This window comes from Amphiura filiformis, chromosome 10 (assembly GCF_039555335.1).
Source record: "Amphiura filiformis chromosome 10, Afil_fr2py, whole genome shotgun sequence".
Classification (NCBI taxonomy): Eukaryota; Metazoa; Echinodermata; class Ophiuroidea; order Amphilepidida; family Amphiuridae; genus Amphiura; species Amphiura filiformis.
This window is the reverse complement of record NC_092637.1, coordinates 12,147,376-12,166,045: the sequence shown is the minus strand read 5'-3', so window position 1 is coordinate 12,166,045 and position 18,670 is coordinate 12,147,376. Positions and strand designations below refer to the sequence as shown.

The window sequence follows — 18,670 nt, the reverse complement described above, 5'->3', positions numbered from 1 at the left end:
ACCAATGTGCTATAATTTTTGAGAAAAATGCAAAAATATGCACAAAATTGGCCAGGGGTGTAGTACCCCCTTAACAAAATCTATTGCCCATAAACCCACCGGTAAAGCCCATTCCGTAAGTAAAGTTATTTTATAAAGTTATCATTGAGGAATGTTTGATATTCATGCATGGTATGTGTGTACCTTTTCAATATTTGAAGTAGCGACACCTTCTCCGTGGACAGAGTGAAAAACGGGTATATTTCTTTAAAAGAGCATATCTTCCAAAGTTGTGAGCCGATTGATTGTTTTGGTTTATTATAGCTAACGACTCAACGTTTTTTTACATACCAAAATATATTTGATCAACTTTTCAGAAATAGGAGAAAAAGCGCGGCGCAATGAGGGGACCCTTTTTTTTTTGGGACACCCTGTACCTGGGTACGGTACATCAGGGGTAGCGCTAGAACTAAACACTCCAGTGTCCACAGGGACCCCCGAACTTGCAGAAAATTAAAAAGTAGGGGGTCCGGAGTAGAGTTTGGCGAGTCCGAGTTGCACAAATGCAGCATAAATAGTATGTCTGCAATAGCGCTAGATTGAAAAACTGGGAGTATGTAGGGACCCCTGAACTTGCAGAAAATTTAAAAACAGGGGGTCCGAACTCTATTTTGGTGGGTCCGGGACCCCAAAAAGCAACCTAGCGCTACCCCTGCGTTGCTCGAGAAACACTAGCCACGAATTTGCTCACGGATGCCCTCGCATTCGTGGCTAGTGTTCCTTTGCCCGGAATATCGGTCGGTAAACAAATTACGTAAGCTTACCGTTACGTAATGTCATTGTAATAACAATAGGCAATTCTGAAATACCCCCTAAATACCTCCTTGTACATAGCTTTACCTACCAATTTGTTACTATGCGAGTTGTTGACGTAATTCTCAGTTCTATGTGTCATTTCAGGTGCATTTAGGTAAATATTTTATTACTATTTCTGGAGAAATTGCTGCAATATTTTCCGGCGATCGGCTGGCGTCACCATTTTGTCAGGAAGTAATTCAAGTAAAAGGTCAGAGAGATGCAGGTGGTGAACGCCGTGCAATCTCTAAATTCAGTAAATTTGCTTTGTCAGCCGTGTAATTGAATGGGATTTATATTTTGAAATTTAAAAATGCTTAAAATATCACAAACAAGTAGGCCTATGTTAATAAATATTAATACAAGCTGAAACCGTTGGAGTTCGATAATGAACCCTACAAAAATAACCTTCAAATTAATTAAATATTGTAAAATTTGATTATTTACTGGTTGCGAGTCACTCTGACGTAATTCGCCGTGTTGGTTAGGCTCCGATATCAGTGATCACGGCAGCTGCGAAATTCATCGCACTTATAAGTGTGGAAAGTGCCATCATGTGCATACGGCTAAGCAGTTTTGCCGTCTCTCTCTATCATGCATGTCATCCGCCGCCTGACTGAGGGCAGCAATCTAAGGTCAGGTCACGTCAAGTAAGCTCACGTGGTAATCAGAATAATTAAGATACTCTCATCTATAGAATCTGTTAGCCTATGACCTCTCAGTCATTATTCATGAATATTTACCGCGTCAAATGCCCGTACAGGTTGAGGCTAAATTTCTGCCATCTTTTAAATCGGCTGTGCAGTCATCAAAAATCAGCTTATATTTGCTTCGAATTTTTAGGATCGTAAGTATCGAAAATGTAAAAAGGTACGGCGTAATACATGAAATAGAATAAAGCTTATAATGACACGCTTATGAAGTGTGTTTGTGAACTCTATGAAGCATGTTTACGTCCCGGTACAATTTTATGTATCGGACTCTGCACAAGGATGAAATAGTAGCCATCTCTAGAATATGCTCGAACAACCCCTGCGGTACATGTATATTATAGGGCAAGGAATCCAGTCTAATACTACGCTGGAATTTCAGTGACTCAAGACAAGCAGTTACATTATTTATGATAAGAAAAGAGGTACCGCTACAATGTACCTCATTTCTTTTAAACATAATGAACCACTTATCTTGAATTGGATTCCTTGCCCCTTTAATACATAACTTTTGTTATCAGTGTGTAGTTATTTTTTGAGAAAAATGCAAAGTTAGTCACAAAATTGTGAAATAGGCTGTATCATCTTTACCGCTTATTGTGAAAATCATCAATCCATTAACCTTTAAAATCCTTGGAAAAAAATATTATTACCGTACTGTAATAGGATTTCAAACTTTGAAGTTTAATATTTGTGTGTGTTTATATGAATGCACCGTCACGTCACGTACATCACTTGACGTGTGCCACTGTCACTGATTCATGGATTCAAAAGTGTATGTTCGAATAAATAAATAATATTTATAATGTTCGAATAAATAAATAATTCTTCTTCTTCTTCCATGGTTGTGCAGTCCTCATATAGATGAGTATCAAACGCACTGCGAGGGTGGTCATGCGTGGTACAAGCATGACATAAACAAAACAAATTGTGCGCAAAATAAACAGGAGCGAGTAAAAACTGGTAGCAAGATGATTACTGCCAGCAGGCCCTCAACGCAGTCTTGAAGGCGTTGAGGGAACAGGATGCAGCTGGGTCGGTTGACAGGCTGTTCCAGTCACGGATGGTGCGTGGAAAGTATGAGTTTAAGTAAGCTGTTGAAGTACACCGCGGATATTGAAAGCGGGAGCCATGGCCTCTGGTGATTGAAGCTAGTGGAGTCATGTACTGGGACCACCTGATGTCGATGAGGTCAAACCGTATGCGATACATCATCTCCAGTCTGCTTTGAGGCGTCTGGTAGCCAAGGTGGGCCATTGGAGATCTTGAACCATGGCTGACACACTGCTGGAGCGATCATAGTCACCTGTGACAAACCTAGCACAACTTCTCTGAACCTGCTCAATCTTTCTGATGTTGCATTGAGTATGAGGGTCCCAGGATGTGGCGGCGTACTCAACTATTGGGTGAATGAAGGTTTTGTAGCTGGTCTCTTTGATCTTGTGTCCACAGTGGCCGATGTTTCTGCTAAGGAAGGCTCTGATGGAATTGGCTTTCTTTGCCACAGTGTCAACATGCATGTTGAAGTTCAGCTTCGAGTCAAGGTGGACTCCAAGATACTTCGCAGATTCAACAAGCTCCAACTCGTGGCCATGGATGGTGTATGAAGCCAGGACTGGCTTCCGCTTATTGGTGATTCTTAACACCTGACACTTAGAAGCATTGAACTGCATCAACCAGCGGGTTTCCCACTTGACTAGGGAGTCAAGATCCTCCTGAAGATGTTTGCTGTCAGTGGGTGTTGAGATGCGCTTGTACAAAACACTATCGTCGGCAAAGAGTCTGGTAGTAGACCTGGTAGCACACTCTGGCATGTCATTAATAAATATCAAAAACAGCAGAGGGCCGAGCACACTGCCCTGTGGCACACCGGATGTTACTTTGGACGTTGAACTTGTCTGGCCTTCAAGCAGGACTTGTTGTGTGAGTTCACTCAGGAAGTCTCTTGTCCACTCTAACAGGGTCCCCCGTATACCGTAGTATTCGGCCTTCAGGAGTAGATGGCGATGGGAGACCTTGTCGAAGGCTTTGGCGTAGTCAAGCAGGATCAGGTCTATCTGCGACTTGTCATCCAGGCTCTTCGCAAGGTCATCAATTGTGACGATTAACTGAGACTCGCATGACCTACGTTTCCTAAAACCATGCTGGGCGTCGGTGAGGATGTTATAGTCAGACAGATGGCGGATGAAATGGCAGTGCACGATGTGCTCCAGAAGCTTGCTGAGGATTGATGTGAGTGAAATTGGCCTGTAGTTTGAAGCAGTTGAGCGGCTTCCTTTCTTGAAGATGGGCACAATTGAGGCTTTCTTCCACTCAGAGGGAACTACCCCTTGATCAAGTGATGCCTGGAACAAGAGTGTAACTGCAGGTACAACCTCTTCCGCGGTCTCTTTTAGAAGACAAGCTGGTATCCCATCTGGGCCGGTGGCCTTATGAGGTTTGATGTTGCGAAGCAGCTTAGTGACACCATTGCAATCAACCGTGATGTTGTTAGCTGATGTGTGAGGGCTGTTTCCCATATCTGGTAGAGTCACATCATCGTTGTTACTGACAAACACAGAGCTGAACTGCTTGTTGAGCAAGTTGGCTTTCTGCTTAGGGTCACAATGCATGATACCATTCTCTTTCAAAGGAGCCACTCCCAGTTGGTCACAGCGCCTAGATTTTACAAGGGCTCCAAGTTTCTTGTTTCCACCTGGGTCACTGTTGATGACATCAAACACATATTTGTTGTGCGCTTGACGACAGGTCTTCTGAGACTCCTTTTTCAGAGTCTTGTAGCGCATCCAATCACGATCTTTCTTGGTGTATCTGGCTTTCTTAAAAGCCCACTTCTTCCTTCTGATGATGCGTTTTGTTTGAGTGTTCATCCATGGTTGGCTACTACGGGTGGAACTCATTTTGGTAGGCACACATTCTGCAAGCACCTTGGTCAATTCGGATTGCAGGTCTTCAGCAAGTTGCTCCACAGGGGTGGATGTAAAATTAATTGCGGTGAAGTTATCAGACCAGGACTTAACTCTGTGGCGGATAACATCCCAGTCAGCCCTTTTCCACAGGAAGATTTTACGACGCACTGGTTTGCGTCTGTAGGCTCTGACATTCATATCCGTAAAGACAATGTCGTGGTCGCTAAGGCCAGGAGCACCTTCACATCTATTAACAAGACTTGGTCTGTTGGTTAACACAATGTCTAACGTGTTATCACCGCGAGTTGGAAAATCTACAAGTTGTTCAAGACCTGCCGACTCCATGGTTTGCAAGAAGGATTCATTGAGGGCCACAGGATACTGGTGGGAGATGATGTGGTTGGTAGCCCAGTCAATGTCGGGTAAGTTTATATCACCGGAAATCCATATTGCAGCACCAGAGTTGGACTGACAAAGATCAAGGATAGTGCGATTGAGTTCATTCATCTTGTCCTGGTTGCTGTCAGGAGTACGGTACAAAGCACCAATGACAATTGGCTGATTCCTGTTGATGATTTTTGCTGCAACAAATTCAGCGTCAGTTCTAATATCAATCTGGTGGCTGTTTAGACTGCTATGGACAGCCAACAGAACTCCTCCATGGCCATTACTCCTGTCTTTTCGGTACAAGTTATAGCCGGGTGGAAACACTTCACCATAAGAAATACTAGGCTTGAGCCAAGTCTCACAACCAAATATTATGTCTGGTTTGGTAGCTTCAATAAGGCTCCAGAACTCAAAACGCTTTGCGAAAACACTTTGGAAATTTACTTCAAGTGTGCGCAGGTTGTTAACGTTGGCTGTGGGACTATTGGTAGGTTTAGAGGGAGATGATTTAGCCATGGGTGAACCTGGTTGGCAGGAGCTGGTAGAACTACAACTAGAACGAGCAAAACTGTTTGTAGAGTCTGATTCTCCAACTGTAAAGGAGTCAAAAATACCAGGTGATATGTTTGCGCAACCGCACTTGTAGCATTCCCATGGCGAGTCATTTCCAGCCAGTACTTCAAAAACAGGATCGGATAAACCAACACAGTCCGAGTGGAACCACAAGTTGTATGAATCACAAAGAATGCTTGCTTTGGCTCCCTTGTATGATGTACAGGCCTTTTTACACTCTCCACAAGGGTACTTGGGAGTTCTGGGGCCAGGGTTGGGTTCAATGTCCCCAGACCTTATGATGAGGTTTGGCGAGTAGGTAAGCTTACACATTGCTGATGATGGTAAGGAGCAACATGTAGGATTGACTGATAATCATAAATTAATGTTATAGCAGTTTAGTTTAGCATGATGATCCGCTGTCACTGACTGGGAGTGTGAGCATTACACAAATATTGTAAAGATGGTTGCGCACTGCAAACAGCTGTCTCTCGATCTCAATCCAGTCAAGTGTACATATGTAGGATGAAGAAGCACTGAGTGCAAGGTTTCCAAATTCGGAGGGCTTGTCTCCAGTGGCAGATCCATAGGAACACAACAACAAAGGAAATGGTACATTTGGCAACCATATGTGCAAAACGATGCGATCAGTTAGTCCCAGTAACTGAGAACGTGACGACATTTACTTTTACATTGGGTATTATCTGATATGATAGAACAGGCTCATTTTAACGTCCATATGATTATGTCTGTGTTCGGTCTTCCTAGTTACTAGGACTAGCGATCAGTATGTTCTGTAAACAATGCTGTAACAAACACTAGGTTTTGTTGGGAGATTGTAGTGAAAAAGTAGACAAAAAAGCTGAAAATTTGCAGAGCAAAAATTTTGGCATGTCGAGTGTACCACGCATGCTCAATTATTTAATATTTAGAAAAAACTTGTAACATTATCATATTACGCAAAAGTTCCAATAATCGGGAGTTTTTACGGTGTCTGATTTTGAAATTGGAGTACAGTAGTGAACATTATGAACAAAATTTGAAACGGACGCAAAACCTCCGATTTTGCAGAACCTTCGAAATCCGAGGGACCGAGGGTTTACTTTTGCGGCAGGCGCAGCGCAGCTCCGACCCTCTGCAATCAGAGTAACTTCATACATGGGAAAGCGCTATGACAAAACGATTTTCAGTTTTGGTTTTCTTTACTCAAGGGCTTTCAGTTGATATACAAAATGATGTGGTTTGATGACAAATTTGAATTCGCCACAGACTCAGAGGCATGCTTATAATGCTACTATAGTAACTATGCCTATGACATATGATCATGAATACATGATGTACGTGTACTACTGCCTGGTCTCATCACTCTGGTCACGGTCTCTGCTAAAAAAATACAACATTGACTTACATTTACTTCGTCAACTCAGCAAAGTGTTCTGTTCCCGAAAATGAAATAAAATATCGTTACCAGCCCGATTTTACAGTGAAAATGTCGTTGTACGTCGTTAAAGTATTCATTCAACAAGTTGACTGTCCAAGGACAAATCGCCGTCCGTATTTGTTTTGACACGGTGTTTCTGTATCCCGAATGTCTATTTCCATTTTATTACAGTTTCCTTGCACAAAAATTCTGTTTATTTTACCTATTTTACTGAGTTACCACATATTGTTACACAAACGTCAGGGGCGTTTCATACTTTTACGAAATCATACTCATTATAAAAGAAATTTAGACATTTATTTTTCATAAAATAGGAACAAAAATGTACAGGTCAAAGGTTAATTGGTTACACTCTCACATTTAGAATACAAAGCTCACTATCCATCAAAAAGTATGTGTGTCCACCTGCTACCTGTCAGTGAGATGATGCACTGAGGGCAGCATTGGTGGAAACTGGAGACGAAAACGCCCTTTTCAAACAGAGGTGAGCCTGTTTTGAAAAGTATTATTGATTGATTGTTGAATTGATTTATGATGATTCACCGTTACACGAACATGTGCATTCAGATGTAAACAATGTGATGTCATACCACAGACATTGACAGATGGTCATACGGTGTATGCGTAGTCTTAACAGTCTGAAATTAGGTAAGCTTAAACCTTCATTTTATAATTTATATATTTTATTATTTTATATATGGTCATGTTTTTTTTATACTGGGCACCTAAAAAGGGTGGCTTTGTAGCATTCTTACTCATCAAAACGTGTTTACATGCATGCAGTTCCAATAATTGAAACTCACGGCTCCGACCGGGAGTTCCAACAGGTCATGCAGGTGCTGTGTATGTGTTGTATGTGTTTAATTAGTCCGAATTATCAGTCCCAGAACAAATTATTAATTTCTGACATGATCGTGTTCTGGGTCTGAACTGTTTCCATATGAAATCTTGATGGCAAATTGGACAAAAGAAGCACATGGTTCTACTTGACAGCTTTTTAATCCCTATTCATGTTACGTGAATCACGCTATTGTGGACCATCTTTCTGATACTTGTGTGTTTGGACAAGCGGAAGCGGTCTTTTGTCTACCTCTCTGTTTGTAAACAGACGAGGATGTCGAAATTGACATCCTCTCCGAATAGGAAAGTCAGCGTAATAGTACGGCACTAGTGTTTAATGTGCATTCACATACACATTTAGCCGGGACTTAGCCGTCGGTACGAAAAATTGTTGCTCCAAAAATGATTGCAAATTACACATTTGTAATTATTTTTCACCACAAAATATGATATGAAAACACAGATGAACAATGTATGAATATATGGAGAGGTCAAACAGGTTGTAAAATTATTGTCAAATTTAATATTTTGCGACATTTCTAATGAAAACAATTAACACTGAAGACACCCTATGGAACCTGCTACAACTTGAGAACAAGTCCTCAAACGTTTGAAATTTGTAGTTACTACAACTGACATGCATGTAGCTTGTTATGATTGTTTGATATTATGAGCTTGTACTATTTTTTTCCTTAGACATTGGTCTTTCAATTTCTGAAACAAAAATTAATGATTTTCATTTGTACTAATTTATACTGTAACTCGTTTAGTCTAATAGAGGCCGTCAGCCTTTTCCGCAGGATCCGCCATCTTGTGGGTACTACCATCATGACCGTTCGGCATGTTATGCGTTAGACATGACACCCCGATTACGCGGAAGTCGCAGCGCGTGAATCCGCGTGATGCACCTCTTCAATCAAACGTCAACACGGTAAAACAACAAGGCACCCCGTACCCACAAGATGGCGGCGTCACAATGACTACCTCTATTAGTCAGGGGTGGCTCATAAGGCGGAGGATCATGTGGTGGCGGAGGATCACAATGCTGTACAATGGTGATCATGTGGCGGTACATGGATCGAATCCATGGGTTCCTACAGTCACCCTAGAAAACAGGGTACTGAAAACCAGTACACCATGTTCATATGGGCCATGAGTTAGTTTGTTTACGTTGCAGTAATTCCCTCAGAATAGTCAATACAGATTCCAAACAGATAAAACTTACCTCAAATCAGTTTTTATAGTTGCCCTACACCCCTGCCCAATTTTGTGCCTATTTTTGCATTTTTCTCAAAAATTATAGCGCATTGGGGACAAGTAAGATACCGGTATGTACTAATATATTATAGGGGCAAAGGGACTACAACTACTGCACTGGAAATTTTATTTCAGCACAGACAACAGTTGAACTTGTGGTGTTACTGTCAAAATGAGGGAAAACCAATATTTGATCAATAAATCAATAACTACTTGCTTTGAAGTGCTAAATTTTCAGTACAGTAGTTGTAGTCCTTGCCCCTATATGTATACATGTCTTACTTGGCACCAATGTGCTATAATTTTTGAGAAAAATGCTAAAATAGGCACAAAATTGGCCAGGGGTGTAGTACCCCCTTAAAGGAAATGTCCGGTAATCACAACATTAAGCCTTATATGTTAGAAAAATAATTATCAAGCACGAATCACATGGTTTTATTTCAAACAAACTCATATTAATCATAAAAGCGAATAAAACAGCCATCTCTCAACACGCGATATTCAAAATTCCAGCGCCCGAAATTGTCTAGAGCAGTGCGTCCACATAGTTCAATGAAGCCTGTTGACAAATGAGCACAAATAACCATGGCGTCACTGCTCTAGAACATTTCTGCTGGAATTTTGAATATCGCGTGTTGAGAGACGGCTGTTTTTATTAGTTTTTATGGTTAATATGAGTTTGATTGAAATAAAACCATGTAATTCGTGCTTGATAATTATTTTTCTAACATATAAGACCTAATGTTGTGATTGCCGGACACTTCCTTTAATAACTCCAAATTGACATGACATTAAAATTTATTTGCTCAATTTCATACCAAAATCAAGGAAAACATGGTTTTGTTATTGCAAAATAACACAGAAATCACACGGGGTTATATCTGGTTACTGCAGTAGGCCACTTGAGGTAATCAATATTGGTACTTGAATGGCATGACTCAGTGACTTTCTGCTCATTGTAAGACAGATAGTGTTGTAAACTTGATTGCATAACATTACATTTGCCAACTGATATTCTTTGTATTTGAGTTGTCATTTGATGGTATTAGAACTGTCATAATGGATGTAAACATTAAAAAATGTGAACAAACATTCGATGGGTGTAATGTGACGGAGGATCACAATGCTGTACAATGGAATTTCTACTTGTTTCTATACATGATCTCAGCCAAGTGATATCATGTTTAGTATTCATTGCCTCAGTATTTGTAAATTAGACAATTAAAAATTACTAATTAGTAATTACTTGTTAATTAATAAAGTTTGTTGACCTCTATGTATTTGAATAGGGATTTAATGTAGGCAACATTCAAAAGGGTGCCACGGACAAACAAAACATGATAAATGGCTCAAATTGGCTCAAGCAGACCTTGGTTGTAATCCTCTTTACTTCAGTAAACTAAAAACTAGTAAAACATAGAAAGTTTGCGACAAATCTGAAAGAGCGCCCTCATGCTCAATTTTGATCCAAGAAGTCCATTTTTACGAAAACGTTTTGTCGAATTCTCTTTTAACTTTCAAAACTGGATTGTTGAGCTTATTTTACATCTAGTTAGATGCCTCAATCATGAACATTTGCATCTCCACTGCCAGATAAGGCCCTTCACAATTGAGTCTTAGTTTCCTGTTTCATGGTTGAAAACAAGGGATGAGGCGACTTTTAATTATTAATTATTTATTTTCTTTATTTTAACACAAGTGGTCGCATCCTACATCAACCTGTCTTGATTGGAACATGCATTTAATTATTTTACAAATATGTTTACAAATATGGTACAAATGTTCTTTATTTATTCATCATTAGGCCTATAGGCCTAGTTGATACAAGCAAAGTCAGAAAGTAGCAAATGGAAGTATATAAAGGTAGTATGAACGACTATGGTGTCGTGCTCAGCTTTGCTTGAAAATGATACAGAATGTGGAGATGGGTGAGAAAAACTCACCTGCCAATTTTTAATTTTTTCCAAAAGAGTGTTTTTGACTAAATGTAATTTTTTGTGATTGGAAAACCCCATAGACTTTGCACACTGCATGTTTTTGGCATGTTGCCAAGTTCTTCAAATCAGCTTAATTTTTGAAAACAAGTAATTTATTTAAATGTGATTATACCCACTGCATAAATCTGGTTTTTAATTTATTTTATTGCAAAAATGATACTTAATAAAGGACAGCAATTTTTTTCCAAGATATTGGCCTTAACAAAGGAGCTATGAAATGGTAATGTTAGTACTTTTTTCAATTTTTTTGACTTTTTCTAGAAACACTAAATTACCTAAATTCTAGAATTTTTTTGGAGCTAACTATAGGTCCAATTTCAACAAACAAGGTGTCATATGACAGGTAATCAAATTTAGAAAATTCTCTCGCCAGCTTTTTTTAATTAAATGTTTCTATTTTAAGTTATAGGTATTTCTAAATTTCCCTAAAATCAAAAATTTTAAAATTATTTTTCTAAAAAATTAAACACTTTATCCAAAAAAGCTGGCGAGAGAATTTAGATATTAAGCTTATACACCACCCCTGAAAGTTTGGAAACCATAGCATACTCCATGTAGGCAAAAAAATTATAATGTGGAAAAATTTAGGTAATTTTCAAAAAATAAAGAAATACATAAGAAATGGTAAAATTTTTATGAAACTCTATATAGGTGGAGTGAAGACTTATCTTTAGTTTGTTCTAAGTTTAATACACAATTCCAATTTGCTATTGTGGCTATTTTGCTGCAAGCTTGATTAGCCGTTCATACTACCTTAAAAGTTAAAAAAGAGAAAATCCAAAAATAATTAAATATTTTGCAATTCTCTACTTTGGACGCACGCGGGAAACGGGAAACTAAGAATTAATTGTAAAGGGCCTAAGGGGTGTTTTGAAGAAATTCATATAAATATTGATAGATTTTTGACCACCCTGTGTCTCCATAATTGAAGTACTTGACCGCTAAAAGTTCCATATGGCTGGGTGAGAAATTAAGTTAACTACATGTATAAAAACATGTGTCAAAACTTTACATTATCAATGTACGTCGAGGGGTGACACCCCTAACTGAATTAATATTTTCATCCTTATTTTGCTTGTTACACTCTGTATGTTATATGGGTCAGGGTCACCCTGTATAATGACTCCCATTGTATCGTTTCTGAAATCGTCTGAGTATACATACATGCTCTCAGAATATACTTAAATTGGGTTCTAATGTAAACTTTTGAAGTTATAGTACCAAACCTGTAAAAGCATGTGATTTGTTTGAAAAATACACATGCAACGCAACTGGTGCCCAACATAAAAAACATGACCATATTGTTTGTTTGCCCAGGTTGGTCCGTGTGAGGGACACATATGCTAATCCATGGAAAACCATGGACCGTTCCAAGCTCATATGACATATGCACAAGCCTGGATAGCCTGCAGTGTAGGCTAATAATAAATATCCATGCTGGCCTTGATAGCTCTGCTAAAGCAAGAAATGGAAGAAAATAGCTAGGAAAAAGAGAAAAGAGAGAAGGCCACTCCCAAACACAAAATACAATTTTACTCTCAGCCCTTACTTCGTGAGAAAGGAAACTGGAATTCCAATCTCAGGCCCCGATGCAAAGGCTGTAAAAAAAAGTGGGTAATGGTGAATCCAACGAACGAGGACACAAAACACATCAAGGGTCAATACAAGCATGACAAGAGCACGTAGGATACCTTGAATATACGAACAATTGGATGGAAAGAAAAAGGGCAACTTGATGTCATAGATGTGGGGAAACACAGTTCCAATAATTGGAACTCAGGCCACGGCTCCAACCGGGAGTTTCAAGTGCTGTGTAGTGACGTGTTTATAATGTTTAATGTACATACTTAGTGTATAGCCCTCAGTACGAGGAAATCATTGTTCCATAAATGATTGCAAATTACACATTCATGGAACTCCCGCCCCGGTTGGCGCCGTGTGTTTCCAGTTATTGGAACTGGTTGTTTGCTCTATTCTTGACGTAAAAGCCTGGATGCAAACCGGTGATGCCTGCTCCAAAATGTTCGCTTGGCATGACCGCTTGATGTACGGTCATTTTGACTGTAATTTAATACGCTTGCATGCTTGCATATTGTGCATTTTCAAGTGCGTTTGACAGTTTTTACTGTGTGACGCAATTCTGCGTTGTTTATTCAAGATGGCAAATTTCTCAAAAAACATGCTGTATTTTTCTGAGAAAATTCCCTCATTTCAAATTCTTTGCCACTTTCCACTCATTCTGAGCATCTTTTCAGGTGAAGGAAGTGATATTGATTTTAGTTTTACGAAGGCATACATATTTCTTGCTTTTCTGATAATTTTTAAAACTGTATTTGAGACAAAAACTTCACTTGTTTTCAAAAAGTTGTTTAAACTTGTTTTTTACCCCATAATTTCCCTCATTTATCAAAGCCCTGCCCTCCTTCCATAACATTAAACCTTGATGCAATAGTAATATCAGGGGTGTGAGAGTTCGGATTAAAATCTGAATTCCGATTTTTTGATCTTGATATTTATCTCTTTTTCTACACTTTCTCTGTACAAAAGTATAGGAGCTTGCCAAATTTCAGACTTTTTCAGATTTTTTCAGATTTTTTTATCTGTGGTCACTCACACCCCTGTAATATTTTAGTCCCTATTTAGCGAGGGTGGTCTAAAGGAAAAGATCGCTATGCAGCTGGAGACAAAAACAGCAAATGTAGGCATTAGCTTAGAAGTACCGGTAGGTAAAGTTCGATTATCCAAAAAATTACCAGTTCCAAGGCTGACAGAAGTGCTAAACCTGTAAAAACAATGGATTCAACAGGAATACAAAAGTACACTTCATTTTATAAAGAAATAAAAAAAGTAAGTTAAGCTTTCATGACATACATGAAACTCTAGTCCGAGGTTGCTCAGACTGATATTCTCCAATTATTGGGAGGTCAATATCTAGACTAGCTGCCACTGCCAGTCTTATACTCATTCTGTCGGTCGGTATGACGTCACTTGTGATAGACATGTAGATCGCCACTGCATCCCATTGGTTGTTTTTGCTGAGATTCGGCCGTTTCATCTTGTGCCCTCGGACACGAAGGGGACACTTACCATTGCACTCAATGGGGAAATCACAAAAAATGTCATAAAATAAATACCACTTAGTGAAACAATTCAAAAAGTTCGATTTTATATCAGGGGAATAAATTCCCAATGATTAATAAAGAAAAAAAATTGGCATTTTCTGTGCTTAGAAAATTGACTTGACGCAACGTTCCCGGAACCACCGCTAGGTGGCAACACACGACGAAAGCTTTGATGGAACACCTTAATTACTTATATGGAAAAACCAGGTAATGCTCTGAGATGCCCGAGATATCTATGATGAAAAAATGAAATTTTGGACAAATAAGGCCTACCACTAAGTAATTTTGGTTACTAGAAGTTGAATATCGGTCTTAAAATGTTCTTTCAATTGATTTTGTGTTGAAATGCGCACGAAGCGCGGGCGAAAATTTTGACTTTCGTCACTTGGAGGCGCAGAATCGATGCTGGCCCTGGCTGAATTGGTCAATTTGGCGCCCCCCCTAACGGTAGCGCCCGGGGCATGTTGCCCCCCTGCCCCCCCCTAGTTGCGCCACTGAACGGCATCTATCTCTAGTTCTGAAAAACTCTGTCTAAAAGGCTCTGTACAAACTAGTAGGGATTTCGCGAGGGTGTTCCCTTTTGACAGTCGTAAAAAATGGGTATATCAGGGCAGCCAGCATCAGGGGGAGGGGCAAGTCTTCTCACAGGCCCCTACGACATAGCTCTATAGGTGCAGAACCCTAATCGGCATACATCTAGAAATGAGCCATCACCACCAGGATAAGCTCCCTAAACACTAAGATAGGCCTGCTAAGAATACGCGATTTTGGAGGCCAATCACAACCCGGATTTTCAATAAAACACAAAAATCCGTGATTTCCAGCCAAAAATACAAAATCTAAAAAAAAAAAATTTTTTATTTATTTTTTTTAGATTTTTTCAAAAATGTCAAAAAAACGCAATTGGAGCCAAAATACGCAAATTGCGGTGCAAACAAAGCAATTGCGTATTCTTAGCAGCCCTACACTAAGACTTGTGTCCCTCATGTAAAACTTCTTCTCCACAGATGTGTGGGTATTTGAATTAAACACATTTTGTACACACTATGGCTGAGGCTTCTGATGATGTATTTGGCGATGACTCAGATATCGATGACATAGCAACAACCGAATGGGATCGGTTACGTCAATCTCGAATCAAGGTTAGTCAAATTGGATATTATTACCCAGTCTCAATGTGAAACATTGAAAACCATTCAAAATAAGAAAATGTGTACTATGTTGGAATTAGCCAGGTTTTATTTTAATATTTGTCACTCAGATTTATTTTATTTGAGTAATTAATTGTGCAGGGTGATACTGTGTACCGGTCATCATGGGGGGGGCATGTTCCTTTAGTACGAGGTTGCTCTGACTGATAGCTCCAAATTAGGACATGACTCAAGATACAGTAACATAACTAATTATGTGAAAGATGAATCCTCGACCTGGTTTTGGTTTGGGAATTTTGGGGTTTCAGGGTGCCCTGCACTACTCTTGGTTAGGGTATCCGGTCTTAGTACATTTGCTGAGTGGTTTGGGCACTGGCATTTTTGGCAAAATGTGCTACACGCAGGACTTTTTCAAGGGGGGCAAGGTAAATTTTTCCCAGGGGGGAAAACTTTGACAAAAATGGGCTAAAAGTTACAAAAAAGGCCTCCCACGGGGGAGGGGGGCAAGACCTTTCACAGAGGGGAAGCTGCTTCCCCCTGGCTATGCCACTCCTAACAACGCACTTGGATCAAAGTTTGCCGTTCACATAGCGAAATGTATCCAGACAAACATTGTGTAGCAAGTGGACGGCCATAATCATCTTTTGTTTTTGTGTTTTACCGAATTTTTAGGATGGTTACAGATCTGGATTTGAGTCTGGGCAGGAGTCTACATTACAAGCTGGGTTCAACAAAGGATACTGCGAAGGAGTCCACATCTCATATCAAATTAACTACATAAAAGGTCTTCTCAGGTAAGCTATAGGGCTGAAGACGGCTCGGCAAAATGGTTTGCTGAGCTCAGCCAAGCTTTGTTGCCTTCACTGCAGGTTCATCGATACTTAGAACAAGCGAACAGTATACACCGTACATGTAGAAGTGAAGTAATAATCGGATTAACTACCATAGCAATAGATGAATACAATTTTGGAGTAGACCGCCCTGCACTACAAGCAGATTGCATTATTCACCTGTGTATGTCAGCAAACATAGATTGAATACAATACCGCTCTTTTCAAAGATACTTGTCTAACAGGTGCGAGTGATCCGCCTTTCTTTGACATCTATGGTTCAATGCATCGGTACCACGTGAACGTTGTATTCATCAATTGCTATGGTAGTTTAAAATCCGATTAACTACGTCACTTCTACGGCGTATACCAGTTTGCTGATATGTATCGGAGCCTTCAGCAAAGCAGCAGAATTATAAATTAGGGGTTCATTCATAGGATTGAGGGCATGATCGTTGTAAATCAACGATCATGCCCAAATCCTATGAATGAACCCCTGCTCATACATACCAACATTCTGAACATTGTTAGCAATCCAAAATAAATGAAAATAATAAGGTTTACAACTTTAAATAACATTTTCATACCGTTTTCCTTCAAAAATTGGGAGAAAATGAATAGGCCTACTTGCAGGAAGCAGCTTGTGAGGTCAACGGCCGGGAGTCAACACGTTCATCTCTTGCGCTCCGCGTGTGATGGGCGCGGTGATATGCGCGTGTACGCAAGACGGATCGCGTTAATTGGGTTCCAACGCTGCGTGGCGCAGCTTGTTTATGCCTGCGTACTTGTCATAAGCGGTATTATGACCAGCAAAAAGGGCACAAATCCAATCAGAAACGTCGTTACATCGTGAGTATGTATGAACGCAGGTTGATGACCAACTATATCAATTTGGATTGTGTTCAATAAGTACATACTGATCCACTCCTCAAATGCCTAAGTGGTCAGTAAACAAGCATGTCTCGGGTCGTTGTGTGCGGTCAACGTGTAAGTGTACAATGATGTAATTAGGTGTCAAGGTTGTCAATTCAAGCATGGTCGTCAAATAGATTAGATCGATTTTTGGTCAACGATGGTATCGAAGCGGTGTGTGTAAAATTCAGCGAAGCATGATAGTTTTTTCTACATAGGCTTTTATGGGATTTGGCTTTCTCTGAAGAGGCAGTGAAGCTTGGCTGAGCTCAGTGAACCATGTTGGCTGGCCTCCCTTACACACATATCAAAATGTCACAATAAGTGAATCATTTTGACATAATCATTATAAACAAAGACAATTAAAAATACTAGTTTGCGTCGGATGTAATCTGTCGATCAAACTCTCCACGACCCTTGATTGGTTAGTAGCCTGTAAAAGGAAGGTAATCTGGTGCCGTTCGGATAAAAGGAATCACAGAAAATGGCGAAAAATGACAGTGCTTTTATAAGGTAAAAAGCAACTTTAGGCATTATTGACATGGTGTGGGGATTGGTGGCTTCAGGAAAGAAAGTTTCCTATTACTAAGACCTTACACTGACTATTAACGCCACGTTCAGATACTCATGTCATCACAACACGCATAAACAAACCATGCCTGAGTTTGGTTGACAGATTATGTAAGACGCACGCTATAGTAAGAATTCCAATTGAATAAACGTAGCTTTCAATAGCGTGCTGATTTTTTGTGTTCACTATGCGATGTACACCAGCGTGTGCGACTGTGCGTGAGTAACGCGGTAGTGAATCCAACCATGCCAACGCACTTGTGATTGGTTAGCATTGTATCCAAGGTCATGCTTTCGCGTTGTAGTTTGAAATACGCGATATACGATTGCGGTTGTATCAAGTGCAGTTGTTGAAAGCTGCGTTCATTCAATTGGAATTCTTACTATAGTCTTAAGTTTAATTCTGTCTTTGATAATAATCGGCCTAATAATAATATTGTATTTCTACTCTTACAGTGCACTGAAAGCATACCATGAACAGACAGAACACCACGTCTTCTCAGCTGCAGATAGAGACACTATCACAGATATGCTGCAAGAACTAGAAACACTGGAACATTCCCAGAATGCAATGCTGCAGACACAATCCCAGCAATCTTTGCTGCAGACCTCTAGTAATAAATCTGCTGGTGAAAGTCAGACTTCTGATGCCATAATTTCTGAAGAAGATGGAAACGGTGGTTCGAAAATGACTCAAATTTCTCAAGAATTTGAAGACATGCATATTGAACAGGATGTAGACATTCTTAGCCAGAGGGGTGCTGTCAGTGATGATATTGGTGCTCAGAAAGGTGCAATCAGCGAAAGATTAGCAGAACTATCCAGACAGTGTAGGACCCTGTTCGCACAGCTAGATATTCAAAATTTGTTGCAATAACAAACATAATTTAAGAGTTGACATGAACATTATGTACTAAATAGTGAGACAGTGGACTAACTGGCAGAGTCCAGCATCCAGGCACATAGCCAAGGGAGTTGCAATGTATCCTCCTCCATTTTTCAGGGGGAAATGTATGTATGCAAGATCACTTTGCACTTGATGAGACTGGGCTTGCTTGCTTATGGCGGGTGGTTTCCACAGTCTTGAGTCGGCCTTAAGGGCTGGGGTATGAACGTTTGGACAGTATTTATTTTGGGACATTAGAGCACATCAGACAT

At 39.9% G+C, this 18,670-nt stretch overlaps 2 protein-coding genes across 5 annotated transcripts in view; one reads left to right on the top strand and one right to left on the bottom strand.

Moving 5' to 3' along the window:
* The window catches only part of LOC140162505 (uncharacterized), a 75,360-nt gene extending 68,444 nt beyond the window's left edge, over positions 1-6,916 (bottom strand). For all 3 annotated transcript variants that reach the window (XM_072185745.1, XM_072185747.1, XM_072185748.1), the window contains exon 1: positions 6,801-6,916. The gene's annotated coding sequence lies outside the window, so the exon portion shown is untranslated. The remainder of the gene's footprint in view (positions 1-6,800) is intronic.
* Positions 6,917-7,238: 322 nt separating this feature from the next.
* LOC140162121 (uncharacterized) lies at positions 7,239-18,571 on the top strand. 2 transcript variants are annotated; one of them, XM_072185396.1, is made up of 4 exons: positions 7,239-7,317; positions 15,057-15,191; positions 15,873-15,994; positions 17,969-18,571. In XM_072185396.1, the coding sequence occupies exons 2-4, from the start codon at positions 15,096-15,098 to the stop codon at positions 18,387-18,389; spliced, it is 639 nt and encodes a 212-aa protein (XP_072041497.1). In that variant the 5' UTR covers positions 7,239-7,317; positions 15,057-15,095; the 3' UTR covers positions 18,390-18,571. The 2 variants fall into 2 exon arrangements, with proteins under 2 accessions (XP_072041497.1, XP_072041496.1); XM_072185395.1 differs by lacking the exon at positions 7,239-7,317 and adding an exon at positions 7,340-7,481 and having other exon boundaries at positions 17,969-18,570.
* The last annotated feature ends 99 nt before the right edge of the window (positions 18,572-18,670 follow it).